This window comes from Dendrobates tinctorius, unplaced genomic scaffold, assembly GCF_039654945.1.
Source record: "Dendrobates tinctorius isolate UK_male_01 unplaced genomic scaffold, ASM3965494v1 ptg000057l, whole genome shotgun sequence".
Classification (NCBI taxonomy): Eukaryota; Metazoa; Chordata; class Amphibia; order Anura; family Dendrobatidae; genus Dendrobates; species Dendrobates tinctorius.
The window spans coordinates 1,430,305-1,444,547 of NW_027361725.1; the positions used below are offsets into that span (position 1 = coordinate 1,430,305).

General features: G+C 49.6%; 1 protein-coding gene across 2 annotated transcripts in view; it reads right to left on the minus strand.

Annotated features, from left to right (window-relative positions):
- Positions 1 to 11,747: 11,747 nt before the first annotated feature.
- LOC141091899 (lysophosphatidylserine lipase ABHD12-like) overlaps positions 11,748 to 14,243 on the minus strand; it is a 55,356-nt gene continuing 52,860 nt past the window's right edge. For both annotated transcript variants that reach the window (XM_073577673.1, XM_073577672.1), the window contains exons 11-14: positions 14,132 to 14,214; positions 13,067 to 13,145; positions 12,401 to 12,522; positions 11,748 to 11,886 (exon numbers count right to left, since the gene is read on the minus strand). In XM_073577673.1, coding sequence (XP_073433774.1) covers positions 11,865 to 11,886; positions 12,401 to 12,522; positions 13,067 to 13,145; positions 14,132 to 14,214 — 306 coding nt within the window. In that variant the 3' untranslated portion in view covers positions 11,748 to 11,864. The remainder of the gene's footprint in view (positions 11,887 to 12,400; positions 12,523 to 13,066; positions 13,146 to 14,131; positions 14,215 to 14,243) is intronic.

Below are 14,243 nucleotides of genomic sequence, written 5' to 3' on the forward strand. Positions count from 1 at the left end.
TTTTGGCTATCTCAATATCTGGAAAGGGGAATTGTTTTGTGGGGTCCAGACGGACAAAATTCCGACTTTTTTTTTTTTTTTTTTGCGGTCACCCTAGTGTACACGGTGAACTCCGAATACCTGGCAGTGGAGGTTTCATTTGTTGCGCCCTGTGGGGAGATTAAACATGGAGCTGTCATGGGAAGGGATTTGCCCCTCTTCTGGGCTCTGTGGAGAGAGAGTGAACCCTCCCAGGGTAAATTTTCTGGGTATGGAACCTGAAATCCCAAGTCAGGGATACCTGCTGTAGGGGTTACCAGCCTAGGGACAGAGTGTAACTCCTGATAGGTTTCCCCTAGAGGTATTGGCAGGAGAGGTCAAAAAGACCTTACCGCTCCCTGAGCTGGAAATGTCCCCTGTTCAGGACAGTTCAGCTCCAGGATCCCACTCAGACCAGGGCACAGAAAAGAATAAAAGAGGTAAATGGGGTGGTCCAGCAACCAGGTGCAGAGACAGTGGTCCCACGTATGGTAATCAACCAGAAGTCACTATACAGGGTTGATAAAATCCGGGACGAAGGGGTTAGAACTACTGGTAGTGCCCAAATCCTACCGTCGGGTGGTACTCGAGATGGCTCACACCCACATGCTGGGAGTGCACTTAGGGGACAAAAAGATGCAGGAGTGCATATTGCAGTGTCGTTTTTTTTTTTTTTTTGTTTTTTTTTCCTGGGTCTACGCTGAGGTGCAAAGGTTCTTCGAAACGTGTCCTGAGTGCCAACTAACGTCACCCACAGCAAACTACCGGAGTCCGTTGGTACCTCTACCCGTTATAGGGGTACTTTTTGAGCGGATTGCGGTGTATCTGGTAGGGCCGATAGTAAAATCCGCCTGGGGCCACCACTACATTAGTGGTTGTAGACTACACCACCCGGAGGCCATTCTGCGTCGGCACAACTCTGCTAAGCTCATCAACAAAACCCTCAAGTCCATGTTAAATGTAGTTTCCAAGGATGGAAGGGATTGGGACATATTGAGGCCCTACATTGTTTGCCATTTGTGAGGTACTGCAGACTTCCATGGGATTTTCACCCTTTGAGCTATTGTAAGGCTGGTATCCTAGGGGCCTGCTGGATGTAGCCAAAGAGACGTGGGAGCAGGAACCTACACCACATAAGTCATTGAGCATGTGGCCAATATGCAGGACCTAATTGCAGCGGTCTTGCCTATATTGAGAGAGCATTTGGTGGATGCTCAGACAGTGCGTATATAACAAAAAAGGCCACGGTGCGCTCCTTTATAGCAGATCGGGTTTTAGTCTTGGTACCTACCACTGAAAGCAAGCTTATGGCTTAGTGGCAAGGGCCATATGAAGTTCGCAGGAAGTGAACTACCGAGCTTACCAGCCCGGGAAAAGAAAACCCAAACAGTTATATCATGTCAGTCTGTTGAAAGTCCGGGAGTATATGCTTACAGATGCGACTCCAGACATGTCATTTGGGGACCCTCCGATATTGGACTGGACGGAGGCCAAGGGAGAGGTAAAGATAGGAGGCACTCTCTTGAAACAACAGCGGTGAGAGGTGTGGAAATTAGTACAAGAGAATACTGATGTTTTCTCGAAACTACCTAGTTGTACTGTCATCCAGCATGACATTGTCACCGAGCCTCACGTAAGGGTTCGAATGAAACCATACCGTGTGCCCGAGGCCCGGAGACAAGCCATCGCAAGTGATACAAGACAAAATGCTCAAACTAGGAGTAATTGAGGAGTCCCACAGAGACTGGGCTAGCCCCACTGTGCTAATCCCGAAGCAGGACGGATTATTACGGTTCTGTAATGTCTTCCCTGAATTGAATGAGGTGTCAAAGTTTGACCTTTATCCAATGCCCAGGGTGGACGAGCTGATCGAGCGACTAGGGCAGGCCCAGTACTTTACCATGCTCAATCTAACCAAGAGTTACTGGAAAGTGCCTCTCACAGTCTGCAAAAGAGAAGACCACCTTCATAACACTGGAAGGTCTGTACCACTATGTCATCTTGCCCTTTGGACTACATGGGGCACCAGCCACATTCCAGAGGCTGATGGACATAGTGCTAGAACCCCATCAGAAGTATGAGTCCATGTACTTGAATGACAGCTTTAGTGACTGGCATACCCACTTGTCCCTGGTACAAGCGGTAGGGAATTCGCTCAGAGTTGCAGGCTTGACGACGAATCCCAAGAAATGACGATAGGGCTCGGGGAAGCCCGGTACTTAGGATATGTGATCAGGCGTGGGGAAATTGTGGCCATACAGAACTGGCCCCGACCTGTTACCACCAAACAGGTGAGAGCATTTCTCAGCATCGTTGGGTATTACCGGAGGTTTATACCTAGTTTCTCTGGTAGACCCGCACCCCTAACCAATCTCCTAAAAGGGAAAGAAATCTGTCATGGTGCGGTGGAACCCTCAAGCAGAGGGACTCGGGTAGCCGGGCAGCGTTGGATTCAGGGGGTCATGGGGATGGCAGCCGTGCCCGGTGCCTTTGCTCCAGGGACAGTGAAATAGGAATTACGGTAATAAAAATATAAAAGCAAAAATTAAAAAAGACCATGATGCCAGTTGGAGTGTTCGGCTGTAAGATGGCCGGCACTGCAGATGATCCCGGGGGGTAGGTGATTATGGCAATGCAGGTGTTTGGCCCCCAGGGAGAGTGATGGAAGTAGATGATGCAGATTAATAAGGCAGGAGACAGGGAAAGTCACTTTACCATTTACTGAAGTCCAGATGCAGTTTGAGGATGAAATACAACTCTCACCAGGTATACAGTCTGCTCTGCACGATGGGAATTCTGTCTCTGTGCTGTGATTCAGTATAAACTCCCTGCTGTTCTAATCCCTTCTGGGACAAAGGTTTCCTGGAGTCTGAAACGTCCAGTACAGCCAGGTACTCAGTGTTTTCTCCCCCAGCAATTCTCAGCGTGAATCCCATGTGAACCATGTTTGTTCTTGCTCTATCCCGCATTGATTCACTGTAGCTTTGGAGTTCCTGGAAAAACCACTTCACTGCTGGTTGTGCAAACCACACAGCATCTCAGCTTACCACCTGACCCTGGAAGTCTGGATGGCCTAGGGGGCTGATGCCCTGACCCTTCTCAGAACTGTCCCTGGAGAGAGCACATGTCCTCCATGAACATTCTCCATTTTCTTTTCACACACTGTCTCCTCACTGACTAACTAAACCCATCCCCTCCCAGTTAGGGCATCTCTGCCAAGCTCTAAGTTTCAAACAGAGTAAGGGAGCGGGGGTAAATTGTGTGTACAGTTGTCACCAGCAGAGAAAGTATAACTCCCATCATTTACAATGCACATATAAAATAGTACATATTTGACCATTTTGTGGCGACACAGGGCGCCACAGAAGCCTACCAGTGTATGAAGGTGGCGCTGTGTGAACAACCCGTCCTCATCAGTCCAAACTTCGAGAGCCTTCGATGTGCATACGGACGCCTCTAACTGTGGCCTAGGAGCAGTCCTGTTGCAGGAGGTGAACGGTGAGGATCATCCGGTCGCCTACCTAAGTAGGAAACTCACGCCGGCCAAGAAAAATTATAGTGTAAAAGGAGTACCTCACCATTAAGTGGGTCTTGGAGTCCCTATGCTATTATTTACTCTGTCAACTTGGTGATGGATCATTCACCTTTTGGTCTGGATGAGAAATGTCAAGGAGAGGAATGACGGGTCACAAGATGGTCCCTGTCTCTGCAAAATTTCAAATTTCACCATGGAACATCGTGCAGGGAAGGCGAATGCCCTGTCCCAGCACCATGTATGGTGACAAGTGTTCAACCCCACAAGTTTGAACAGAGGGGGGCGTATGTGAGGCAGTGAGGGGGATCATATGAGAGGGTCTATACGTGGCTCCCAGGATGTGGACGGAGTCTTATTAAATCTGTTGAAGTGTCATGTGTTCACAGCAGGATGCCTGTGAGTCACAAGGCATGGTAAAAGAGAGTGGATTGGGTCCAAGTAAAGACTGTTAGGTTTTTAGGAAAACCTGTTAAGGGCTTTTATTTTTAGAGGGATTTGCAGGTTTGGTAGTGGGGCAAATCCCTCTCTCCAGCCAGGTTTACTCTGTCGCTTTATTGGGGGACATAGAACCAAGGGTGTTATGCTGCTGTCCACTAGGAGGCAACACTATGCATAATCTGAAAAAAGATTAACTTTGGCTCCTCCTCTGCAGTATACACCCCTGGACGGCGTCAGCCTTCTCCAGTTTTTGCTTAGTGTCGCAGGAGGCACACCTAAGAATTTTTTTACTCCGTCTTTTTCCTGGATTTTTTTCCAAAGGACTACAGATGAAGAAAAGCGGGTCTCCAGCGAGACTCCCGGCATGGCTCCCTCCTCGGTCCCCCATTAGGGGTACCCGGTTGAGGTCGAGGTGGCTATTCCCCATGTCGCTCCCTCCCCAGTCCCTCGGGTCCTGGTTCGAGGTCGAGACCCCCCTCCTTCCCCAACCCCTTTGGGGTCTGGTTTGAGGTTGAGGCGAGGATGAAGACCCCCTGACGGTGACAGATGCACCCTCCCTAATCCCCCGAAGGGGGCATTAGGTCGAGACGCCTCAGGTAGGGTCGGAGTACAGGCAGCATTCCGCAGCTTCCAGGGACCCCAGACCAGCTCAGGGATCCTGTTGGGGCCGGGGGAGGGTGCGGACTGGATGGCACAGCAGAGACAGGGCTTTTCTGCGTCCCTGTCTCTGCAGCGGCTCCATAGCGCTCTGGGGGCCCCCCATACAGGAACCGCTACCCCTGCTACCCCCACCGCTATCCAGTCGACCATTCTGGGGGGGTTTGATACAAATCCGCCCCCCCCCCCCCCCCGGACTACCGCGCCGCTCTGGAGCCCTCCTGGGCATCAGGCCTCTAATTTAGACCGCGGCTTCAGCCTAGCCGAAGCCGCCGCCATTTCCCCGCCCCCCGGATGACTAAAATGACACACTGGAGTGTCATAGAAGGGGCGGATTGAGGCAGAAAGGGCGCGTTTTTACACAGCCCAGTGCGCCCTTTTCAGCTCTCCGCCCCCTCCTCCCTCTCCTCAGAGCCCCGGTGGCCATTTTTTTTGGATGAGATCCAGGAGAGGAGCATCACAGCGGTCTCCGGGGGGGCACAGAACTGGGATCTGTCGGCGCTGGACCTAGGGGCACACCGGTGGGGTAAGCTCACAGCTGGGTTCTCATACTCAGCTGTGAATCCATACTTCCTATAAGGCTCTCTGTGGGTTCCCTCTGCGTAGCCACCCCTGTTCGATCCCTAATAGCCAGCCTCTGTGCACTATGCCGGGCTCAAGGAAGAGAACCAGGCAGGAATGTTTCTATGCATTCTGCACAGCCTGCAAAGCCACGCTCCCTAGTGGCAGCACGTATCCGCACTGCCGGGACTGCATCCAGAACTCTGGGTCAGAACCCCAGGGAGTCCCTACTGACGCTTCAGTGTCACAGGCCACGCCGGAATGGGCAACTCAGATGTCACAGTCTATGACACAGTCCATAGACAACCTAACTGCCACATTGCTGCAAGCTCTGCAGAGTCAGGCTCCGGCTATGGACGTTAAACAGCAAACTGACAGCTTGTCTCAGGAACATGCTGCTTCCGACTCTCACAGACGTAAGCGGACCCACAGGTCTCGATCACCTGAGTCGTCCTATAGCACAAGGTCGTCCCCCTCCAGGGAGAGACAGCGTCATTCCAGATATCCTAGGCAGTTCCCTGTCACAGATAGACAGTGCAATTTACCACAGAGATCCCCCACCACAGAAGACCCCCGCCCCAGGTCGCCCTCCTGGGATCACCTTAGCGAGGCACAGGATTCGGAGGGCATCTGTGACTCCGACTCAGATAACGAAACGGAGAGGTCCGTGGTACCTTCTCCCCCTAGCAATACAGCGCTAGTTGAGGACATAATCTCTGCCATCCATTGGGTGCTAAAAATTCCAGACTCGGCCCCGGAACATAGGATTTGCTTTGAAAGTGTTCAGAAACCACCTAAGGTCTTCCCTAATCACCATGAGTTTGAGAAAATACTTACCAAACAGTTTGCGCAGCCTGAGAAAAAATTTGCTAATCGCAAATATTTGGAAGCGAAGTACCCCTTCCCACAGACAGATACAAACAATGGACAGATCCACCTGAAGTGGACCCCCCGGTTTCGAGGCTAGCAGCGCAGACCTTACTCTCTCTGCCAGATAGCTCAACTCTCAGGGATGCAGCAGACCGGCAAGTAGAACGCATGGCTCGTTCTATTTTCGAAGCGGCAGGCGCCTCTCTGGGCCCTGCGTTTGCTTCAGTTTGGGCGGCCAAGGCCATCCGGGCTTGGGCCAAAAAACTACAGGAGGGTCTTCAAGCTTCAAATCCTGAGCTCTCAGACCAAGCGGTCCAGATAGCAGTGGTAGCAGACTACATGATTCATGCAGCCCTGGATTCCGCAAGAGGTGTAGCGGGAATAGCATCAAACGCCATCACGATCCGACACATCCTCTGGCTGCGAGAATGGAAAGCGAATGCGGCCTCAAAGAAGTCCCTCACGCGACTTCCGTATCTTACTGGAAGACTTTTCGGCGAAAAGTTGGACATAATGATAGCCAATGCCACTGGGGGTAAGAGTACCTCTCTCCCTCAACTAAAACCGAAACGCACGTTTAAACGAAGAAACCAGACACGATTCCGATCCTTTCGGAATTCCTCGGGCTGGTCCGTCTCGCACCCAGCGCAAAATCATAACCGCTCTCCACGCAGGGACAACCCACGGACGCAGCAGCGACCGGACAGGTCTTGGCAGTCGAAAGCAGGCCAAGCGAAACCCAAGGGAGGAAAACCTCAGAACTTCGCTTCATCATGACTCACGAACTCCGGAAGACACCCCACCAGTAGGCGGCCGACTTTTACGCTTTCAGCAAGTCTGGCTGCCTGTTACAGAAGACAAGTGGGTCAGGGAAATAGTGTCTTCCGGATACAAGATAGAGTTCACTTCCGCTCCACCGAACCGGTTCTTCCCCTCTATTCCTCCAACACTACCAGACAAGGCTCGTGCTTTCCACCAAGCGGTCTCCTCTCTCCTTCAAGCAGGAGTTGTGGTGCCGGTTCCCACGAACGAGAGATTCCGAGGGTTTTACTCAAATCTGTTCGTAGTCCCCAAGAAAGGAGGCAGCGTCCGACCCATACTGGACCTAAAACAGCTCAACAATTACGTACGGGTCCGTCATTTCCGCATGGAGTCCCTCCGGTCCATCATTGCATCCATGGAGCAGGGAGAATACCTTGCCTCCATAGACATACAGGATGCGTATCTGCACATACCAATTGCCCCTGCCCACCAAAGGTTTCTCAGGTTCACGATCAACCAAAACCACTACCAGTTTGTCGCCCTTCCGTTCGGACTCGCCACGGCTCCAAGAACGTTCACCAAAATCATGGCGGCCACCATGGACGCTCTGCACTCAAGAGGCATTCTAGTCATCCCGTACCTGGACGACCTCCCCATCAAGTCTCCCACTTTCAAAGACTGCGAGGTCAGTGTCTCAATCACAATAGACACACTGAGTCGCCTGGGATGGCTAGTCCAACCTACAGAAATCGTCGACTATCCCAAGTCAGACTCTAACATTCCTGGGAATGTTATTCGACACCTCCAGGGGCCTGGTGCTCCTTCCCAAGGACAAGACACTGGCCATCCGTCTGGGAGTTCGTACACTCCTTCGCAGTCCTCCTCGATCTCTCCGGTTTGCCATGAGAGTCCTCGGCCAGATGGCAGCAGCAATAGAGGCAGTGCCATTTGCCCAGTTTCACCTCAGGGTCCTTCAACTAGCCATACTCAGATCTTGGGACAGGAATCCCTTCTCTCTCGACAGGGAGTTCAGGTTGACGTCGTCAACCAGGAGGTCCCTGCATTGGTGGCTCAAACCAATCTCGCTTACACGAGGGAAGCCCTTTCTCTCAGGACAATGGAAGATCCTGACTACCTATGCAAGCCTGACAGGCTGGGGGGCGGTGCACCTACATCACAGGGCACAAGGCAAGTGGTCACCGAGGGAAGTGACATTGCCCATCAATATTCTGGAAATCAGGGCCATCCTCTTGGCACTGAGAGCCTTTCATCACTTGCTTGCAGCCTCGCACATACGGATACAGTCGGACAATGCCACGGCTGTGGCATACGTGAACCACCAAGGCGGGACCCGCAGCGCCCAGGCGATGAGAGAAGTGGCGCATATCCTCCGCTGGGCAGAAGACACGAGGTCGGTACTTTCTGCAGTCCACATTCCGGGTGTAGAAAACTGGGAAGCCGACTTCCTCAGCAGGCAAGGAATGGACTCGGGGGAGTGGTCTCTCCATCCCGAGATTTTTTACCAGATCTGTCAACGTTGGGGAACCCCGGAGGTGGACCTAATGGCATCCCATCTCAATACCAAGGTCCCCAATTTCATGGCCAGGACACACGACCCGCGGTCACTCGGAGCGGATGCCCTGGTCCAGGACTGGTCCCAGTTCTGACTCCTGTACATTTTTCCACCCCTCCCCCTAATCTCCAGGGTCGTGAGGAAGATCCATCAAGAGGGAGTTCCAACCATCCTCATCGCGCCAGACTGGCCCAGACGTACATGGTACGCCGACATCGTTAAACTTACAGCAGACGTCCCCTGGCGTCTACCCGACCGTCACGACCTTCTGTCTCAAGGTCCGGTCTTCCACCAGAATTCAGGGGCTCTCAATTTGACGGCATGGCCCTTGAAACCTGGATTCTAACCCAGGCAGGTTTTTCACCGGCAGTCATTGCAACTATGATCAGGGCAAGGAAGCCTGCCTCCGCCAAGCTCTATTATCGTACCTGGAGAGCTTTCTTTTCTTGGTGCGAATCTCATGGACAAGTCCCACTCCCTTATTCCCTCCCGAAGGTACTAGGTTTTCTTCAATCGGGCCTAGACGCCAAGCTATCCTTAAGCTCACTTAAGAGTCAGGTGTCGGCACTTTCAGTCCTTTTTCAAAAAGCGCATTGCTATTAAACCGCAAGTCAGGACTTTCATCCAGGGAGTTTCCCGATTGGTTCCTCCCTACAAACGTCCGCTGGATACGTGGGACCTCAATCTGGTCCTGACAGCATTGCAATCTCCACCCTTCGAACCTCTTAGAGGAGTTCCACTTTCCATTCTGTCTCAGAAAGTGGTTTTTCTAGTGGCGATCACCTCGTTACGCAGAGTGTCGGAATTGTCAGCACTTTCCTGCAGACGGCCTTTCCTAGGCTTTCACCAGGACAAGGTGGTTCTCCGCACGGTACCATCCTTCCTTCCGAAGGTTGTGTCCAACTTTCACCTCAATGAGGAGATTTCACTGCCATCCCTTTGCCTGGTTCCGGTTCATAGAGTGGAGAAGGCTCTGCATACGCTTGACCTAGTCAGAGCATTGCGGATTTACGTGTCCAGGACTGCACCTTTCCGGAAGTCTGATTCCCTCTTCATTCTTCCGGAAGGTAGTCGCAAGGGGCTGCCGGCTTCCAAGGCTACCCTTGCCAGGTGGATCAAGTCCACCATACATGAGGCCTACCGACTTAACAGTTCCCCTCTTCCGGCCGGTATCACGGCACACTCTACAAGGGCAGTAGGGGCCTCCTGGGCCATTCGGCATCAGGCTTCGGCACAACAAGTGTGTAAGGCGGCCACTTGGACCAGCCTACACACGTTTACGAAACACTACAGTGTTCATACCCAGTCCTCAGCGGATGCGAGCCTGGGTAGACTGGTTCTGCAGGCGGCAGTGCCCCAAATTTAGGGATCTGCTAGCACAATATTCGTCCATTGCTTCCCACCCAGGGACTGCTTTGGGACGTCCCATGGTTCTGTGTCCCCCAATGAGGCGACAGAGTAAAGGAGATTTTTGTGTACTCACCGTAAAATCTCTCTTAGCCTCTAATTGGGGGACACAGCTCCGACCCTGTTGCCCTTATGGGCCGTTGTTTACGGTTGAGTTCTCATATTGTTCTTTGAGCTCGTACATAGTAGCCTTCTTACAGGCATGGTTATGTTATTTGGTTACGTTCCTCCTAATGCTTTGGCACAAAACTGGAGAAGGCTGACGCCGTCCAGGGGTGTATACTGCAGAGGAGGAGCCAAAGTTAATCTTTTTCAGATTATGCATAGTGTCGCCTCCTAGTGGACAGCAGCATAACACCCATGGTTCTGTGTCCCCCAATTAGAGGCTAAGAGAAAGAGATTTTACGGTGAGTACACAAAAATCTCCTTTTAGTGGCTCTATGGCCACAGTTCCATTTAATTTTGGGCAGCACGGTGGCTCAGTGGTTAGCACTGCAGCCTTGCAGCGCTGTGGTCCTGGGTTCGAATCCCACCAAGGACAACATCTGCAAGGAGTTTGTATGTTCTCCCCGTGTTTGCGTGGGTTTCCTCCGGGTACTCCGGTTTCCTCCCACACTTCAAAGACATACTGATAGGGAATTTAGATTGTGAGCCCCCATCGGGGACAGTGATGAAAATGTGTGCAAACTGTAAAAGCGCTGCGGAATATGTTAGCGCTATATAAAAATAAAAAAAAAAAAAAAAAAAAAAAAAAGAGAATTCTGTCAGTTTTTGCCTTGGGTGTGTCAGATTGGAGTTTGCAAGTTACAGAGGAGGTGGTTCTGTACAAACCAGGTGCTAACACAAAGACCGGGAACTCAAGGCAGCTGACGCACCGAAAGGACACGGCCGTGCCACTATCCATGGCAGCGGGTTCTGAGTTCTGGACTGTGTTTACGGAAACCCGGCTGCAATTTCGGAGGACATAATTTCTTTGTGTGAGTGTTTTAGACATTAAAGACATTTGCTTTGAACTTTCCTGTGGTCCCTGCCTATTTGTCGCACTGCACCTACCCTGCTACACTACATCAACACTGCAGTCCAGACACTAGCAAGTGAGCCTCCTAAACTGTTGGGTCCCAAAGACCTGCCCCTCCTAATGCAAAAAACTACCACACCAGTCCAATCTGATATAATGCTGCCCTGTGATGACAAAGATATGGATGTGGGCATAAGAAGCCCGTGCTGGGCTCTGTGCCATCAACCCTTTATGCTAGTTGTCCACAAGTAAGAGGGCTTACTAAACCAGCTGCCCAAAAAAGTCACCTCAGCGCTGAGTATCCAGCACAATGGGTGCACAACCCAAGGCCTGAGGTCCACATGTTGCCTGCAGCACCATACTGTGCGACCACCCACAGATCAGATGTGCTTTTGTGTTTAGTGGCTACCAAGAAAAAAAAACAAACTGTGCACGGAGCGTATAACTAAGGGTGCACGCAGTGTCCATATTTCCGACCCAATATTGAGGTCTGACCTTTGGCATTAAAGGGAATTCATAAAGTGGAGAAGGGGCCGTACATGCTGGGGCTCTTATTTCTGGAAGCTGCATTTTTGAAAATTTTTCCCATAGGCCATGTGGTCCCAGTTATATATGATTAAAATTTTTTGTGACCCTTGGCATTTGCGCAGTCAGAATTATTTCTACATCCCTTAAATATAGAATTGATGATCCCGCTGTTGATCCGGAAGTTGGCGTTATGGACACGTATCATACTTACAGATAAGCACACTATTTGCTCTACTTGTTGCCCGGTCAATCAATGTCCTGGTTAAGAAGCTTCCTAAGACGTTGGCCTCAATCTTTCTGCCTCACTACAACTCCCAGCATTCCTGCCGTGATTAGTGCTCACTGCTCAGGTTAAAGGATTCAAAATATGGAGAGAATACTTGTACTGTGTTTTCTTTATTTTTTTTACTAACTTATTATAAATCAAGAAACAAAATGGATGCAAGTAATATAATATTGTACAGCAGATATTCCGTGGTGCTGGATGACGGCTGCCTTCACATGGTGTTCAGGAAATCCCTAGGGAAGAAGTGACAGAATTATCCACAATGGACTTAAAACTTATCTTTGAAGAAATTGGACCCAATTCACACTTCAGATTTTAGCGCCAACACCCATGTAATATGGATGCTTCCTAAGACCTGTACTATGGCCCCAATACTCAGACTTGGAGTGATTGGCCAGGATTAGAAATGGCACCATCCTCGGTTCATGTCTGGTATTGCACGTTAGATCTATAGACTCAATAAGAGACCTGCAATACTGCATACAGCCAGTTGTGGTGCATTGTTTTATTTTAAACCATGCTTTTATAATTCTGTATAATCCCTTTAAAGGGGGGGGGGGGTTATGTGGCTCACTAGTTTGTTTTGACCCCCAATGTAGGAGTTGGGGGTCAAAACAGCAGCAGAAATCTGAAGGAGTACCTAATAATGACAAAATAGCTTCCTTGGGAACAAGTCTACCAATAAAAATTGAAACTTTTTATAAAAAAAATCTCCATTAAGGGTGAGGCACAATCTTGGGCACATACCACAACGTCTTTCCAAGTTTTGGGTCTTTATAAATAAACTTATGTTTGTAGCCGAACTCCGGAGGATACAAGACCAACTTCACGTGTCTGGGATGACGAGAGTTTACAGCAATTTCATGGAGCTGGAAAAGAAAGACGAAAAATCTCAAAGCAAGAATAGTGTGTAAATAGTGATTGTCCCATGTTTGGGGGGGAAAAAAATAAATAAATACACACTTTTTCAAGCGGTTGTGTGCGCTATTACAGCTCATTTAAGTGAATAGGGCTGCGCTGCAATACCAGACACAACCTGTGCTCTGCGGTGGCACTGTTTTCACAACAAGGTGGACATTTGTATTCTACTTTTCTAATGTTTGGTCTCCAGAGAACAAGAACAAAATGAGTTGAACTAAGTATAAGTATGGGGAAGGCCTGTGATGGCCAAGTAGCAGACAGGCCCAGTTTATTCAATGGCCTAAGAACATTAAGACTAGGATCAATAAAGCCGATCCTTTAGCCCTTAATGTGGGGTCAACCATTACTTCCTATAAGCAATGCCCAATTTCAGACAAGCCCTTTAATTTGGAGACCTCTGCATGGGCAAAAGTTTCCCCCTAATGGATAAGTTGGCATGGTGGGGTGACCAATAAGCTATGTTCTTCCTCTAGCAGCTACCTCCTGGCTTACCTCTTTCCCCATTGACGAGGGCACCACGTGATCATCCTCCGCGTGCAGGATCAGGATGGGGCTCCTCAGCATTTTAATACTGCAGTGGAAAAAGATTTGTGTGTGATCAGCACAATTTTTGGCTGGACAAAGCACACCAATACTTGGTAATATCCTAGCATACAGTAGTTATTGTGCTACCATTTCATGCTCTAATAATAGCGCCACTCTAGAGTACAGGTTGCGTCAGGTAATGCAACATCAAATACATGGTGCTGAGCTGCAATACCAAACATGGCCTAAGGACTAAAGTGGCGCTGTCTCTTCAGGAGGGAAGAGATCTTTTTCTTGATCCACAGAATCTATTTAAAGAGAACCTGTCACTTGCCAGAAATATGCATTTTTTTTTCCCCTGGTGAAAATGCCACTGTTCTCCTGAATCCACCAGTGTTTTTCTTTTCCCTGCATCCCTCGGTTCCTGAGAGGCATCCCTTTCTTCCCTATATGTAAAACTAGCCTTTTAAGTAAAGTGGGTGTGGTCTTCCATGCTCTGTGGGTGTGTTCTTGACCACACCCACTTAGCTAATGGGTGTAGATTTATATACAAGGAAGAGAGGGCCATATCTCAGGAAGGGAGAGGCGCAGGAACAAAAGAAACGCAACACTGGATTCAGGAGAACAGCGGCATTTACACCAGGTTAGAAAAAAATGATCAAGGCAAGTGACCGGTAATGTTTACATTTATTCTAATTCTTACTGTACCTTGAACTGTAGCATGAAGGTGTGAGGTGTCTCATCCGGGCACAGAACAGCTACAAAAGCACCCCACACTGGAGGTCCTCTCCAGTCTGGATTTAACATAGGCAGCCTAGTCATTTGATGAGGGAAGATGTAATACCTCATCTCGCCTGCGGAGGCAGTGCTAAATTCTGCCCAAATTAAAACAAATCACTTAGTGGTCCCTTTTTTGTAAAATTAATCAACTTAATGCCTCCCAGATGGAGGTAGGTATACCGTATATATATATTTTTAAATAGGACTTCAATTCTAGATTGGACTGTTATAACGGATGTTAGTTGTTCTTACTTCTCGTCACTGGGAAACACAATATTATCCAGCGCCATGGTGTCCAGAAAAAAATACTCAAATCCTGGGAAAATGTGATAAATCTGAAAGGAGAGGAAGAGAAAACCAAGCT